This window comes from Phacochoerus africanus, chromosome 4 (genome assembly GCF_016906955.1).
Source record: "Phacochoerus africanus isolate WHEZ1 chromosome 4, ROS_Pafr_v1, whole genome shotgun sequence".
Taxonomy (NCBI): Eukaryota; Metazoa; Chordata; class Mammalia; order Artiodactyla; family Suidae; genus Phacochoerus; species Phacochoerus africanus.
Genome location: NC_062547.1, coordinates 686,620 through 700,218, shown reverse-complemented (window position 1 = coordinate 700,218; position 13,599 = coordinate 686,620). Strand labels below are relative to the sequence as shown.

The 13,599-nt window shown below is 68.9% G+C and overlaps 1 protein-coding gene across 1 annotated transcript in view; it reads right to left on the bottom strand.

The window, feature by feature from the left end:
• MUC2 (mucin 2, oligomeric mucus/gel-forming) overlaps positions 1–10,206 on the bottom strand; it is a 34,799-nt gene extending 24,593 nt beyond the window's left edge. Inside the window, exons 1-25 of the mRNA XM_047774905.1 lie at positions 10,131–10,206; positions 9,003–9,273; positions 7,889–8,003; positions 7,502–7,592; positions 7,312–7,421; positions 6,869–7,079; positions 6,513–6,638; positions 5,944–6,061; positions 5,723–5,861; positions 5,534–5,644; positions 5,382–5,451; positions 5,155–5,292; positions 4,896–5,060; positions 4,388–4,482; positions 4,103–4,229; positions 3,458–3,713; positions 3,275–3,327; positions 3,066–3,166; positions 2,546–2,697; positions 2,210–2,348; positions 1,787–1,897; positions 1,522–1,701; positions 1,197–1,436; positions 641–797; positions 309–440 (exon numbers count right to left, since the gene is read on the bottom strand). Of these exons, the coding sequence (XP_047630861.1) occupies positions 309–440; positions 641–797; positions 1,197–1,436; positions 1,522–1,701; positions 1,787–1,897; positions 2,210–2,348; positions 2,546–2,697; positions 3,066–3,166; positions 3,275–3,327; positions 3,458–3,713; positions 4,103–4,229; positions 4,388–4,482; positions 4,896–5,060; positions 5,155–5,292; positions 5,382–5,451; positions 5,534–5,644; positions 5,723–5,861; positions 5,944–6,061; positions 6,513–6,638; positions 6,869–7,079; positions 7,312–7,421; positions 7,502–7,592; positions 7,889–8,003; positions 9,003–9,273; positions 10,131–10,206 (3,484 nt within the window). The remainder of the gene's footprint in view (positions 1–308; positions 441–640; positions 798–1,196; positions 1,437–1,521; positions 1,702–1,786; positions 1,898–2,209; positions 2,349–2,545; positions 2,698–3,065; positions 3,167–3,274; positions 3,328–3,457; positions 3,714–4,102; positions 4,230–4,387; positions 4,483–4,895; positions 5,061–5,154; positions 5,293–5,381; positions 5,452–5,533; positions 5,645–5,722; positions 5,862–5,943; positions 6,062–6,512; positions 6,639–6,868; positions 7,080–7,311; positions 7,422–7,501; positions 7,593–7,888; positions 8,004–9,002; positions 9,274–10,130) is intronic.
• Positions 10,207–13,599: the final 3,393 nt, after the last annotated feature.

Below are 13,599 nucleotides of genomic sequence, written 5' to 3'. Positions count from 1 at the left end.
CAGCCCCCCGGGGGGGCACGGCCCGCTGCTTCCTGGGGCAGGATGCCCCTCCCCAGATGGCCCTGTCACTAATGCGCCCCGTGCTCTCAGCTCAAGGGCCTGCGAGGCCTCCTGGCCCCTGCCTCCTGCTCAGTGTCCACGGCACCTGGCTCCTGACCTGACCTGCGCTGTGTGACCTGCCTCTTTTCTGCCCCCGGAGGGCGGGGTCTCAGCCAGGCTCCCAGCCCGCTGCTCGCTGAGCCAGCTCTGCAGCAGGGCGAGCCTGGCCCAGCCTGGAACTGGTGTCCCCGGCCCCCGCGGGCCCTCACCCTCCAAGTAGGACACGGAGATGTTGGAGTGGATGCCGTTGATGGTCCTACAGGTCTCGAAGCTTCGGTTCCCGCAGGGCTCGTAGTGCCACTCACACTCGTCCGGGGGGTTGTAGTAGTCGCAGAATATGGCTGGGGGCAGGGGTGGGGTGAGACCAGGGAGGCCGAAGCCGGGCGTGGGGAGACCAGCCAAGCGCCTTCCTACCAACCCTGCGCCACGGTGGCCCCGGGCGAGCGGAGGCCAGGAGGGCCCCGCGCGCGCCCTGCCCACAGCGCAGCGGCCCCCAACCCGCCCCACTGGCGCCCCGCTTCCGGGACAGATGGGCACTCACGGCACAGGTCTGGCGTCCTCCAGAACACGCAGGCTCCCTCCTTGGTGCACTCCTGGGCGTAGGAGGCCACGGCAGAGCAGAAGCACTCACAGTCCCCTCCAGTGTCACAGGAGCACGAGTCGTGGACGCAGGCCTCATAGAAGGGCTTGGGGTCCACCTGGGAGAGGAGCCTCCATGTGCCCAGAGGCCCGACCGCCCTCATGGGGCCAGGACCTCCCCTGCGGCCCGAGAAGCTCAGGACCCCAGGCCGGCCCTGCTCCCTGGTCACTCAGCACCAGCGCCCCGGAGGTCCAGGGCACCTGACGAGGCGGCCAGAGGCAGTTGGGCAATCCTGCCCCCCACTGCCTGCAGCTGAGGGCTGGCTGGGCCCAGGGGGTGTGTCCTTCCTCCCTCCCTGGAAGGTACAGAGCCTGCGGATCCAGCCGGGGGTCTCAGAGGGGCGGCTGGACCTCTGGCCACGTGTCCAAAGGACACAGAGGATGGGGGTGAAGCTGGAGGATAGGCGCCCGTCTGCGGCCACGCCCACTCCAGCCCTCCGCCCCGGCGCCACGCCCACCTTGCTGTGGCAGACGCGGAAGACTTTGCTCTTGATGAGGCTGCACTGCTTCTCCGCCCAGGAGCGGCGGTGCGGGTTCAGGGAGCAGGGCACTGGAATGGTGCTCACGTCCGGACAGGCGGACGCCTCCTTCCAGCTGTTACCAAAGTCCAGCTCGCTGTCCACCACCATGTGGTCTCGGGTGGTGAAGTCGTTGTTGGATCGCTGGTCGAAGTTCCCGCAAAGGCCGCACACCGTGCCCTGCGGAGACACGCCGGCCGGGGCTTGGCAAGGGGCCGTGGGCGAGCGGCGGCCCGGGCGGGGGCGGGCGGGGGAGGCTGCGCACCTTGTAGGAGGGGGCCAGCTTGATGAAGACGGTGGTCTTCTTGTCCCAGATGACGATGACGCCCACGCTGGCCTCCACCACCAGGTACTGGCCCACCTCCCGCGTGGTGTAGGACACATGGTGGCCCACATCGCGCTGGATCACCGTTGGGTGTTTGTCCTCCAGCTTCAGCTCAGTCCTCTGTGCCCGGGGAAGAGGCCCTGTCACCGGCCAGGCCCGAGGGTCCCACAGTGGCCGGGCATCCCCAGGGGTGGGCAGCACTCACCCCCAGGAAGATCTTGATGGCCTTGGAGCAGGTGACACCCGTGGTGCCACAAGGGACGTTCTCCGTGATGATGCTGAAGGAGCCCCGCGGGGACTTCTGGCCACAGTAGTCCTGTGGGCCCACGGCTATGTGAGCCAGGCCAGCACGGCCATGGGGGCCCCAGGTGCCCACCCCAGCTAGGCCTGGCCCAGCCTCAGCTCCTCCTCTGCTGAGAGGGGCCTTCACCACCCCCACACATGCCCCCGCCCCCGCACCCCGTGCCCCACACACCCCCACAGGAGGGTCGAGGACGGCAGGGCCGAGGAAGGGCTCCCCTCCCCGGGCCCCTCCCCCGGCACCTCCTCAGCCGGGAGCAGCTCGGGGCCAGCAGGACACAGAGGGCCGTGGAGTGGAGGCAGACCCTGGCCATGCCCTCAGCCTCACCTGAACGGCCACGTAGGAGCAGTGTCCGTCAAAGTCATAGTACTTCCCGTCAAAGGTGATGTAGTGGCCGCTCCCGTAGATGGCACAGGTGCCGTGGCACACAGACTGGGTGCACGCCCAGCGCCCTTTCCGGCAGGTGCTGAGGAAAGCCAGAAGCGGGCCTGGAAAGGCTGCAGAGCGCCCCCGCCCCCCCAGCAGCTCACAAACCCCCCCTCCCCAAGCCCTCTGATCCCAGCCCCTGTCCAGACCAAAGCCCCGCCAGCCAGGCGGGGGCCGCGGGGCCCTGGGACTGCAGCGGGCCCCCCAGAGGGGGCGCCGGGCGGGGCGGGCTCTCACCAGGTGTTGCAGTCCACCCGGATTCTGTCCCCCGGGGAGTACAGGTCCTCGTTGTGCACACACGGGCACGCCTCCTCCACCACGCAGCCGCCCCGGCCGTCGTCAAGCAGGCCCTCGGGGCACACGCAGCCGCTGACGCACTCTGTCTGGTACTGGGGGCCGGTGGGAGAGTGGGTTCGGGGATGAGGTGCCGGCCCAGGGTGGCTGGCCCCTCTTCTGACCCTGAAGACACCCCTGCTGTCCCTCTAACCTTTGACCTCTCCCCCGGTCCCGGCTCTGGAGCCCTGCCCCTCCAGCTCACCCCTGGGCTGGGAGACAGGTGAGAGCTGCCCGCCAGGAACCCCCAAACTGGCCTCTGTGCCCCCAGTGGGCTGGGTGGGGACCCGCAGACAGCCACCTCCCCCGAGGGATGCGCAGGGCCAGCAAAGCCCCTGTGGCCAGAGAGCTGGGGGATCCAGAGCCTCAGGGCCAGACAGGAGCCTCCTGCACCCCGCTCCACAAGGGCGCCCCCAGCACGCACATAGCCGGCAGCCAGCGTCTGGCAGCTGACGGGCCTGGGGTTCCGGATGGCCAGCGCCGTCAGGTTGTTGCAGTCGACGTGGACCTTTGGGGCCTCACAGCCTGCGGGACAGAAGGGGCCACCTTAGCTCGGCTGATGTGGGGGCTCGGGCAGGCGAAGGGGGTCGGAGCAGGCTGAGGGGCGGGAGGCACAGGGAAGTGGCTACTTACTCTGGCCCAGCAGCTTGACCGGTACACAGTGCAGCCTCCCGGACCGGCAGACGCTGCGAGGGAGGGGTGGGGGTGAGCGGGCCCTCAGGGGCCGGGCCCAGCGGCTGTGGGGCTGGTGGGGGGATGTGGGCGCCCCTGAGCGGAGCGGGCCCCCCCCCCGCCCGCTGGTCCCCGGCTACCCACCATCGCTCCTCCTGCCTCAGGACCACCTCCCCCGCCTCCAGGTAGAGGCCGCGGTGGTAGCAGGAGCACTTGGCCAGGGGCACGCAGCGGCCCTTCTCGTCCAGGAAGGTTTGGTCGGGGCAGCCGCAGCCGTCCACGGGCGCGAAGCCCTCCAGACAGTGGGCGTCAGCCTCGGACAGCGAGCGGCAGGTCTGCTGGCAGGTGGTCAGGTTGTACCGAAAGATCTGCGACTGGGGGCAGGAGCCCACGTCCTTGTCTGCAGAGGGAGGGCCGGCGTGAGGGCAGGAGGACGCCCGAGTCCTGGCCCCAAGGCCGCTCCCGCACCCACCTCCATCCAGGACGCCCGCTCAGCCACGGGGCCCACAGGGCAGTCACCCCGAGACCACCCTGGCCACACAGGTGCCCCGCCCCACGCACCTCCCCTCCTGGGCGGAGGAGTCACGGCCATGGCTCCAAGGCCCTCCCTGAGAGCCCAGCGGCCCAGGGCTGGTAGAAGCTGGGAGCCAGGTCGCCCCCCCCGCCCCCCCTCACCCTGGGCGGCCACCCCCACCCCGACCGCTGACTCCCAGGGCGAGCTGCCACGGGGGACAGCAGTGACCCGAAGGCCGGCCAGAGCCCCGGGACAGCGGGCAGGGCGACACTCACTGCAGACGCGCTCCCGCCAGCCCCACAGCATGACGCCCTTGGCGGCACAGGCACGGGCGTAGGAGGACAGGGCGGCACACAGGCAGTCTTCCGTGTTCTGGCAGTTGCACGTGTCGTATTTGCACCTCTGGGTGGCAAACAGACAGGGCCATGAGGGAGGGAAGCCGGCTGGGGAGCACACGCTCACAGACACGCAGCGCTGACACACGCGCACACACGCTCAGCAGTCTCCCACTGCGCCCCGAGGCAGCGGGTCAGGCTGGGCGCAGAGTGCACCCCACCCACCTTGTAATACTCGGCTGGGTCCACGGCGGAGTGGCACCTGCCGAACGGGGTCCCCGTCTTCTTCAACAGGGAGCACCAGTGCTCCGCGTAGTTGGCTAGAGAGAGGCAGCCCCTGAGTGCGGAGGGCCGCCCCGGCACGTCCCCTGAGTCCCCTGTGTCCGGCAGCTCTGTACATCGGACCCAGGCCCCTCCCTCCAGGGCAGGTTGGCACAGGACGGTGCCCCCTTGGAAGGCGGGGACTCCCACCCCTGCCTCTCTCCACCGCCCGGGACGTGGCGGGCGGCGGGGCGTGGTGGGCAGAAGGTGTCCCGTGGAGGCCCCAGGACAGCCCCTGGATGAGCGCCACCGCCGAGCGATGGATTAGCAGGCCCGGCCCCTCTGCCGTGTCGCTTGGCAGGCGGCCACTGCGGGGCAGAAAGCAGCAGGGGGATGCGCAGACCCTGTCGCCTGCACACCCCACCCGCCCCCACGTCCCGCCGGGAAGCCCCGCCCGGCGGCCGAGCCTCACCACTCTCAATGTTGAGGGAGCAGGGGTCGTCCAGCCAGTCCACCTTGTCGTGGCAGCTCGACTGGGCCTTCCAGGTGTTGGCGAAGCCGGCGCCCGTGGCCTCCACCAGCCCACCGGCCGTCTTGAAATCATCGCCTTCCAGGCCGTTGAAGTTCCCGCAGAGGCCTGAGGGGCCGGGACAGGGTTGGGAAGGTTCAGGGGTCGGCGGGGGCCAGCCCGAGAGAAGCCTCTGCGGGAGGAGCCGGGAGGGGCCTCTCACCCTGCACGCGCCCCTGGGCAGCCTGGTCCAGGGTCAGGAAGAGCTGCATCATGGGCGCCAGCTGCACCTGCAGCCTGAGGCCGAAGGCCGTGTCCACGAGGAGGTGGTGGGAGGATGGTTGAAAGATGGAGAAGCTCGCTGCAAGGCAGGGGTGGTGAGGGGTGTAGGGGCACGTGGCGGGTGCCCTCCTCCTCCCCACCCCCACTGGCGCCCCAAGCAGGACTCACCTGTCACGTGGGGCAGGTTGACCTGCAGCTCGTTCAGCAGGACGCTGCCGTCCGACTTGAAGAGCACCACCTGCAGGCAAGGCCGAGGGGACGCAGGGACTGAGAAGGGCCGTGGGGCGGGGCGCTGGGAGGGCAGGGGACAGGGCACTCACGTTCTTCTTGTTGTCGGCCAGCAGCACCACTGTCTTCAAGCAGGTCTGCTTGTCTGTGGAGCCGCAGGGGGTCAGCTCACCCAGGACGGCGTAGGAGTCGTTGTGGGTGCCCTGGGGGAGGCAGAGGGCGTTGCAGCCGTGGCGGCAGGAGGGGCGGGGGGGCCGCACAAGGCCTGGGTGCCTGCCTACCTTGGTCAGCACGTAGTAGCAGTCCCCGTGGAACGTGTACTTCCTCCCATCGAAGGTGGTGATGTGGGAGCCGCCCTCCAGGGCACAGGCCCCAGGGCACTGCAGGTCCTGGCACACCCAGCGGCCAGCGTTGCAGACACTGTCGGGCAGCGGGGGCTCGGGTCAGGCTCACCCGCCAGTCCCAGCCCACCGGGACCCCCAGCCCTGGGCCCAGGACCCACCATTGCTCGCAGTTGTTGGTGACCTGCTGGCCGGGCGCATACTGGTGCCTGTGCAGCTTGCAGTGACACTGGCTCACGGGGATGCAGCCTCTGCCCGTGATGTCATCATACACAGTGCCTGGGGCAGAGCGAGTACGCCGTTCCGAGCAGCCCCAGGTTCCCACAGTGGGGCTGCCGTTCCCAGGGCCACACCCCGGGGCCGGCCTCACAGCCTGGCCTGCCAGCCAGGCCTCCCGCCTACAAACATCTCTGGTCCTTTGGGGACAATTGTGGACCCCCCCCCACAGAGTCTGGTCAGGAACCTGCCTCCGTGCTCAGAGCCACGGGCCAGGCGGGGGGTGACTGGGGAGGCATCCCCACCCCACTCCCTCTTGTGCATGTGTTGGGGGGGGGTCTTCAGCACTTGTGTTCCTTCTACCTGGACCTTGTCCCCTGACTGCCGTGGAGGGCCCCGTCCCACCACTCCCTCAGCACAGAGGAGAAGCGAGGCCCCGGCCGTGAGGCACAGGCGGTAGCATTCAGGGCAGTGCCCTCCCCCGGGGAGCCCCGCCAGCATCCTCAGCACTCACCTTCGGGGCAGAAACAGCCATCCATGCGGTGCTCCTCGCACAGGCTGCTGACCTCCAGGTGTGAGCAGGTGTCCACGCAGGGCGAGCTGCTCTCCAGGTAAACCATGTTCCCAGGGCAGCTCTTAGCTAGGGAGGCAGAGGCAGCTCCTGAGCCCCCGCCGCGCCCAGGGCAGAGCGCAGGGCCGGGGCACCACGAAGGGCCTGTGTGGCCCCGCACCTCTTCCGAGCCGCCTCTACAGTGGGCACAGACGTGGCTCCCGGTGCCCTGCCCTGTGCCCACAAAGGCCACCGCCCTTCCAGCGGCTCGTCCCCCGGGGGGGGCCCGTGGGTCCTGGTCTCCCCACCCCAGCGCTTACGGCAGAGCTTGGCGGTCCTCCAGTTCCCGGGCCGCCCACCGGCGTGGGAGCACTGGCGGGAGAACTCGGCGATCGTGCTGCAGACGCAGGAGGTGCCCTGCGGGCACTGACAGCGGTCCTGCACGCAGGCCTGCACGTACAGCTCCAGCGGCACCAGCCCCTGGCAGTCCTCGAAGGCCACGTCCGTCAGCAGCCTCTCGCACTCGGCGCGCTGCCGGGTGGAAGCGGGGACGTGGTGGTGATGGCCCGGCTGCGCGCGCCCCCTCCCCTCCACGCCGTCCGTGGCTTGGGCCCGCCGCCCCCGCAGAGGCCAGCGGCCGCATCCCTGGGAAAGGCTCGGCCCCCGGGCGCGGGTTGGGGAATGACTCCGCGTTGGCTCCGCCCGGGGTGCGGGCCGGGGGAGTGGCTCCTCCTCCGGGTGGGGGTCCGTGGCAGCGACTCACGTGCTCAGAGCAGGACGGCGTGGCCTGTGCCTCCTCGGGGTCGTCACACTTCTCCTCGGGCGTGTTGATCTTCTGCATGTTCCCGAACTCCAAGGGGCTGAAGGGGACGCCTGCGGGCCACAGCCCTTCAGCCAGGGGCGCCCGGAGCCTGCCCACAGCCCCCCACCGAGGCCCGAGGGGGGGTCCTCACCCTCCGAGAGGAACTCTGAGTAGGTCTGCAGGCTGTTGTAGTCTCCGCAGAGGCCACACGTGTGGTTCTGGAACTTACTGTCCAGCTCCAGCTGTCGGGATCGTGGGGGGGGGGGTGCCGTGAGCAGCCAGGGCGGCAGGACCACAGGGCCCCGGCAGCCAGGGCGAGCCCCCCAAGGCCAGGCGGGCCTCAGAACCTTGTTTGAATGGGCGGGACCGTGGTAGGAGAGCTCGGGTCAGCCGGGGCGTGTCCCGGAACCACCCAGGACCAGGGAGGCTTTGGGGGAGGGGCGGGGCAGCCGGCCACCCTGTCAAGGGGTCCCCTGAGTGAGGGGGTGGCCCTGCCCCAGGGTGCCCTGGGGTCCGGAGGCCTGGGGGCCACACGCACCATGACCGAGTCCTCTCTGTTCCACACGAGAGCAAGGCCGGCTCGGGAATAGACCTTGGTGTAGACGGCACTCCTCTCAATGAGCAGCCCCGGGCTATAGTGCGGGGTGCTGACCCTGCGGGGGCATCGGCGTCAGGCCGGGCGCACAGCAGCCCTGCAGCCGGAGGGCTGGGGCTGTGTGCAGGGCTGGGGCGGTCAGCCAGCCGGGGACCGCTCCTGCCCGGGGCCACAAGCTGCAGGGCCGCCCTGTTGCGGGGGGCGGGGCGGGGGCGGCGCTTGAGCAGCAGCCGAGCCCGTGTCCACCTGGCTGGCTGGGGGTCCTGCAAGTGGAGCCACAGCCGCCTGCCCCTTGCTCTCTCCTCACCCTCTCCCGGGGCTCTCTTGGTGGGCTGGGGGCACCAGGAGCCCAGCAGAGCCTGGCAGGAGGGGAGCCAGGCTCTGCCTGGTGGGGACCTCTCCTGCCCCCGCCGCTCACCCCATTGTCCAGGGGGGCACTGCGCCCACCGCAAACTGCCTCTGCAGGCCCTGTACCCACCCTGCTGAGCCTGCCCCCCCCAACCAGCCTGCCTGGCAGGAGAAACAAAACCCCCTGCCACACCCCCGCTACAACCCGGGAAGGGCAAACCCTGCAGGGGGGACCGCTGGGCAGGAATGTCCTCAGAGCCCATTGTTCCAGAGACAATGCAAGACAATGGCGGGCAGGAGAGGAGGGCACAGGCCCCTCCCACGGCCTCCTGTAACCCTAGCCTGGGGCTGCCAGGGCACCCTGACCAGGACAGCCACACCCAGAGCCCTGGGCTCCCCACAGGAGCTGCGGGAGACTCCCAGCCTAATAAAGCCCCTCACACCCCCTCCCCAGCCCCTCACCCATGGGAGTTCCTGGTGGGGGCTCATTAGTGTTTGTTGAGTGAATCCGTGAACTAGACTCAAACCCAGCAGTCTCCTTGTTAGACCAGCGCCAGAACAGGGGGAGCTCCTGGGGGCTGGCCCAGCTCACGCTGCTCCCAGGGCGCCGGGCTAGAATGGGGGGCTCCTGGGCGCTGGCCCAGCTCACGCTGCTCCCAGGGCGCTGCCCGTTCCTAGGAGGTGGGAGGGTCGCTGCCCGGCCACTCACATGGCCCCGTTCACCACGACCAGCTGCTGAGTGAGGTAGATGGTGTCGTCCTTGACCGTCAGCAGGATGTGCTCGACCTGGGAGGGGCCCCCACTGCCGCCGGGGCCCCGTCTCAGGTGCACAGCGAACTCCCTGTAGGCGTCTCGGCAGTCGGAGGCGAAGTTGTAGTCGCACAGGCCCGGGAAGCGGAAGACGTCGCCGTCGAAGGTCTTGTAGTGGAAGTCGCCCCAGGTGCTGCAGACGTTGCGGCCGTGGTTCCGGGTTCTGCCTTCTGGGGGACAGCGAGTGGGGGTGTGAGCGGCCCAGGGCGCCTGGAGGCCCAGCTGAGGCCCCGGCCCGGCAGCTGCCCTCGGAGGACCCTTCAGAGGCCTCGGGGGTCTCAGCACAGGTGCCTGGGAGGTCGTCCTGCAGGGGGGGGGGGGGCCTCTGCTGGACTTTGGGCACCCCGCCCACGCAGTCTCGGCCCCCCGAAAGGGTGTCTCCAGCTGCCGCACCCTCCCACCCCGGCCCTGTGGGAAGGTGGCCAGAGGGGCTTCCGGGCTCCCTGTCAGCCTGGCCCAGGGCCCCCCAGCCCCATCCATCCGCGCCCCAGCCAGCGCCGGCTGCAGCAGAAGGAATGTGCCAGACGCTCGGAGGGAGCACCATCAGATCCATCCCTGCAGGGCTGGCGTCCCCCACTGCCGCGGACTTGGTCCACATCCCGCGTTCACACTGCCTCCTCTGGCTGGAGCCACCCCTTATAGCAGAAGCCCAAAGAGCCCGCTCTGCAGAAGGGGCCTCTCGGCCTTGGCCCTCCAGGCTCCCTGACACCAGGGACTGGCCCCTCCCTGGACCTGGCCCCTCCCGGCTGGCCCCTGCCTCCTCCGCCACCAGCCAGCCCAGGGCCTCCCTCTGGGCCTCGCCCCCGGGACACACACTCTGGCCAGGCCCCCACCTCAAGAGGGTGGTGGGAACCAAGACCCCTCCTCCCTCCCTCCGTCCCTCCACCCAAAGTCAGCAGGGGAGGGGGCTGCGGGATGCCAGACCCAGGCCGTCCACCCCAAAGTCTGAGCGGAAAAAGGGCGCCTTGACTCCAGGTAGGACCATCTGCCCGGGACCACCCGGCCTTCCTGCCCACACCCCGCTCACCTCTCTGGAGCTCCGCGCCCCCGGCCCAGGTCAGGGCCAGGCAGAGGGCCACCAGGCGGGCCAGTGGCAGCCCCATGGTGGCCAGCAGGACGGCGCGGGAGAGCGACCAGGGCAGGGGTCCGGCCCTTATATGGCCCCGCAGAGCCGTCAGAGGGCGGGAGGAGGGAGGGAAGGGGTGGGCGTGGCACTTGCCAGTTTATCAGGAAAACAGCTGCGGGGGCTCCGCGGGCACCGTGGGGAAATATTGATTCAGCTTATCTGGGGCTTATCTTATTGCTGCCCGGGTAGCACAGGCCCCCCTCAGGATGCGGCAGCCCGATTACCCAAGGCCCGCACACGCCCAGGCGGGCCTCAGTCCTCCCAGCCGCAGCCGCCCAGGCCCAGGCCGGGCAGGAGTCCTGCCGGAAGCGCATCCTGGCCCACGGCTCGCTCCCCAACCGCCCCCACCCCCCGCCCCTGCACAGCGAAGGTCAAATGAGGTGTCTCCCTGGAGCCCACAGCCCGGGCTTGGCTCCCCTCTCAGGCTCTGGGGGCCCCAGGGGGGTGGGCCTGGGCCGCAGCGGCCCCACCAGGGGCCCGAGCCCCACGGCAGGGGGGGTGGGGCTCCATGGGGACTGGGGACAGACTCCTTCCTGTAGCTCCATGGGGGTGGGGGGGCCTCTGCTTGGCCCACCCTCTAATCTGCCACTTTCCCAGGCTGAGCTGCCTCTGGAATTACATGTAATTGGAACGTGGGGAGCCCGGCCAGGGGAGGCTTTAAGCGAATCATGTCCTCAGGGACAGCCCCCCCACCCACCCCCGGCACAGGCGGGGCCCTGCAGCTGCCCCAAGACAGTGGGGAGAAACAGGGCCAGGGGGCGGCCTGCGCAGGTGCCCTGGGCCACACCTCTCCCAGGGAGGGGGTCCTGCCCCAGAGAGAGGCCGGGGCCCCGGGTGCGTCTCAGGCCTCCAAGCCGAGTTTGAACTGCGGTGGCCCCAGGCCTTGGCAACCCCTGGGCAGGCACCCATGTCGCTGGGGGGCAACCTGGAGTCGGGACCCCCCCCTTCCCTGTGCTTCCTCCTCCTGAAAGCAGGTGTGTGCATTCTGAACTTGGCGTTTGACTTTGGCCAGTGGGATCGTGGACCAGCTCAGATCACGGAGGAGCCACGGACTCCAATCCAGCGGTCCCAAGTTTCAGGGGCAAGTGGGAGTGGTTCATTCCACAGTTACTGAGACTCAGGACAAGGGGACCATGCAGGGGATGGGGCTAGGGGACCCCCTGCTTCCCTGACACTGGCCCCACCGCCGCGGAGGCTGTGGCTAGACAGCAGAGCCCAGCTGCGGTCGGAGCCTTGGCCTCTGGCACCGCCCAGGCCTTCCTCTGCAGCGGATGGGCTGTCCCCCCCACACCCGCCATGGCCCCAGGGCCAAGCGCTCTCTCAGCCACTGCTCATCCCGAGTCCAGGGGCAAGAACCCCCAGGGTCCGAGGGGGTGACTGGGAGCAAGGGGCCTGTCCAGACGCTCCCAGGGGCCTGAGGTCAAGCCCCTCGTCCCGTCCACTGTGCTGCCAGCTCCAGGCCAGGAGCCATCCTCCCCACAGGGACCCAGGGACCCGGGCCGGTGGGGACAGAGTGTGTGGCCGAGCAGGGGAGCAGGGATTAGGAAACCAGAGCCAGCTGGACCCACAGCGCCATTGTGCCACTTCCCTGTGGGGCTGCATCGACTGGCACCAGGCCCTGGGGAAACCCAAGGAGGGGGCCCCCCTGCGGCCTCCAGTGCAGTGATTTTCCCCAACAGATTCCCTCTGCCCTGGGGGGGTGCCAGAGAAATCCTGCGCAGCCCCCTGGGTCTGAGAAGGTGGGGTCCCCCTGGGTCTAGAAGGTCAGCCCTATGGACACTGTGGGTGGGTGCAGGTGGCCCTGGCCCAAGGGTCCAACCCTCACAACCCTATTGGCCCCGGGCAGAGTCTCGGAGGGGGTGCCGAGCAGTGCCATCGGGCTGTCACGGTGGGGTGGCACGGAGCGGGCAGGTGGGATGGAGCCTGCGGGAGGTGGTGGGAGGGCTCGGCACCCCCATGGGACCCCGGTCGGGCTCCTGCCATGTCTTCTCAGCCGCCAGCGCCGTCACGGTGAATCACGTCATGCAGTGAGTCAGTGGAAGCACCTGCCCAGGGCTGCCCACACCTGTCCCTCCGTCCATCCATCACATTAACTCTCTTGGATGCAGAAGGAAGACCCCCACCATGGAGCTTCCCTCTCTGTGCAGCAGGAGCCCTGTTCCTGCCCCACTGGACTCTCATGCCCTCAGTGGGGGCGAGTTGAGGAAACTGTCCAGTGGCTCTCTGTGACACAGTGTGACGCCCAAGGGCCACCAGGACACCACTCTGTCCAGCCACAGCCCAGGCTGCTGAAGGGCTGACAGCTCACCCTGAGCCGGGCGGGGCACAGACCCCCACGCGGGCACCCCCCACCCCGCCAGGCCCCACACCCAGCAGTGTTTACCTGGACAAAACACTGTTCCAAGGGTTACATGAATGGCAACCTTGACCACAGGGAGGGAGGAGGCCAGAGACGTCACGAAACGCAGCCTAAAATGACTGTTTCACTGTGGTCTGTCCACAAACTCTGACTCATCAGGAAGTGGAGGGAGGAGGGGAAGGGAGATGGGGGGAGGGGTCTCCAAAGGAACAAGGACCTACACAGGTGGACCCTTCACAGACCCTGGGCCCAAGCTCCGCCCTCACTCTGGTTGGCTTTGGTGGCCAGAGGGAGGGTGTGCCCATGGAAGCCATGGGTCCCTAGCCCTCTGGACACCCAAGGGAGACCACGGCCCCAGCCATGGGGCAGAGTCCCTGGCAGGTAAGTGTTGGAGGACTTGGGGGCTGGCAAACACGACAGCAGCCGTACCCACCCCAACTCATCCTCCCCAGGAGGTCAGAACGGGAAGCTCGGCCTATGGCGAGCACATCCGCTTACTGCAGCTCAAGGTTTTAAACAGCTGGGGGTGTGCAGGCCCAGGCCCCACGCCACCTCGCCCGGCCTGCGAGGATTTACGAGTGGGACGTTACTGAGCCATCCTGCACCCCGCCCTGCCCTGTGTGTGCAGGGTGGGTGGGTCGCACATGGAGGTGTTTGTTCCAGTTGAGAGTGGGGAGGGGCCAGGTCGGCACTGGGCTGCTCCGCCGGGCTCTGCTGAGGAGGCAGGTCTGGCCTCCTTGGCAGGAAAGGGCCACTGCACTTCAGGAGACCGGTCACCCCCCAACAGTCACCCCCACCTCAAGACCTGGCCCTGACCCCAACCGTCATCTCACCACCCTAGCTGCACTGGCTGTACCCTGACCCCTCTGGCCTTGAGGCTGTGAGAACTTGACAGCAGCAGCCGAGGTGGCCTCTTCCATGGGCCAGCGTCACAGCAGACACTCAAAAACTTTGCTTCTAGGTAGGTGGGCCGGCAGGCAGGCAGGTGGATGGAGAATTGGGTGGATGGGT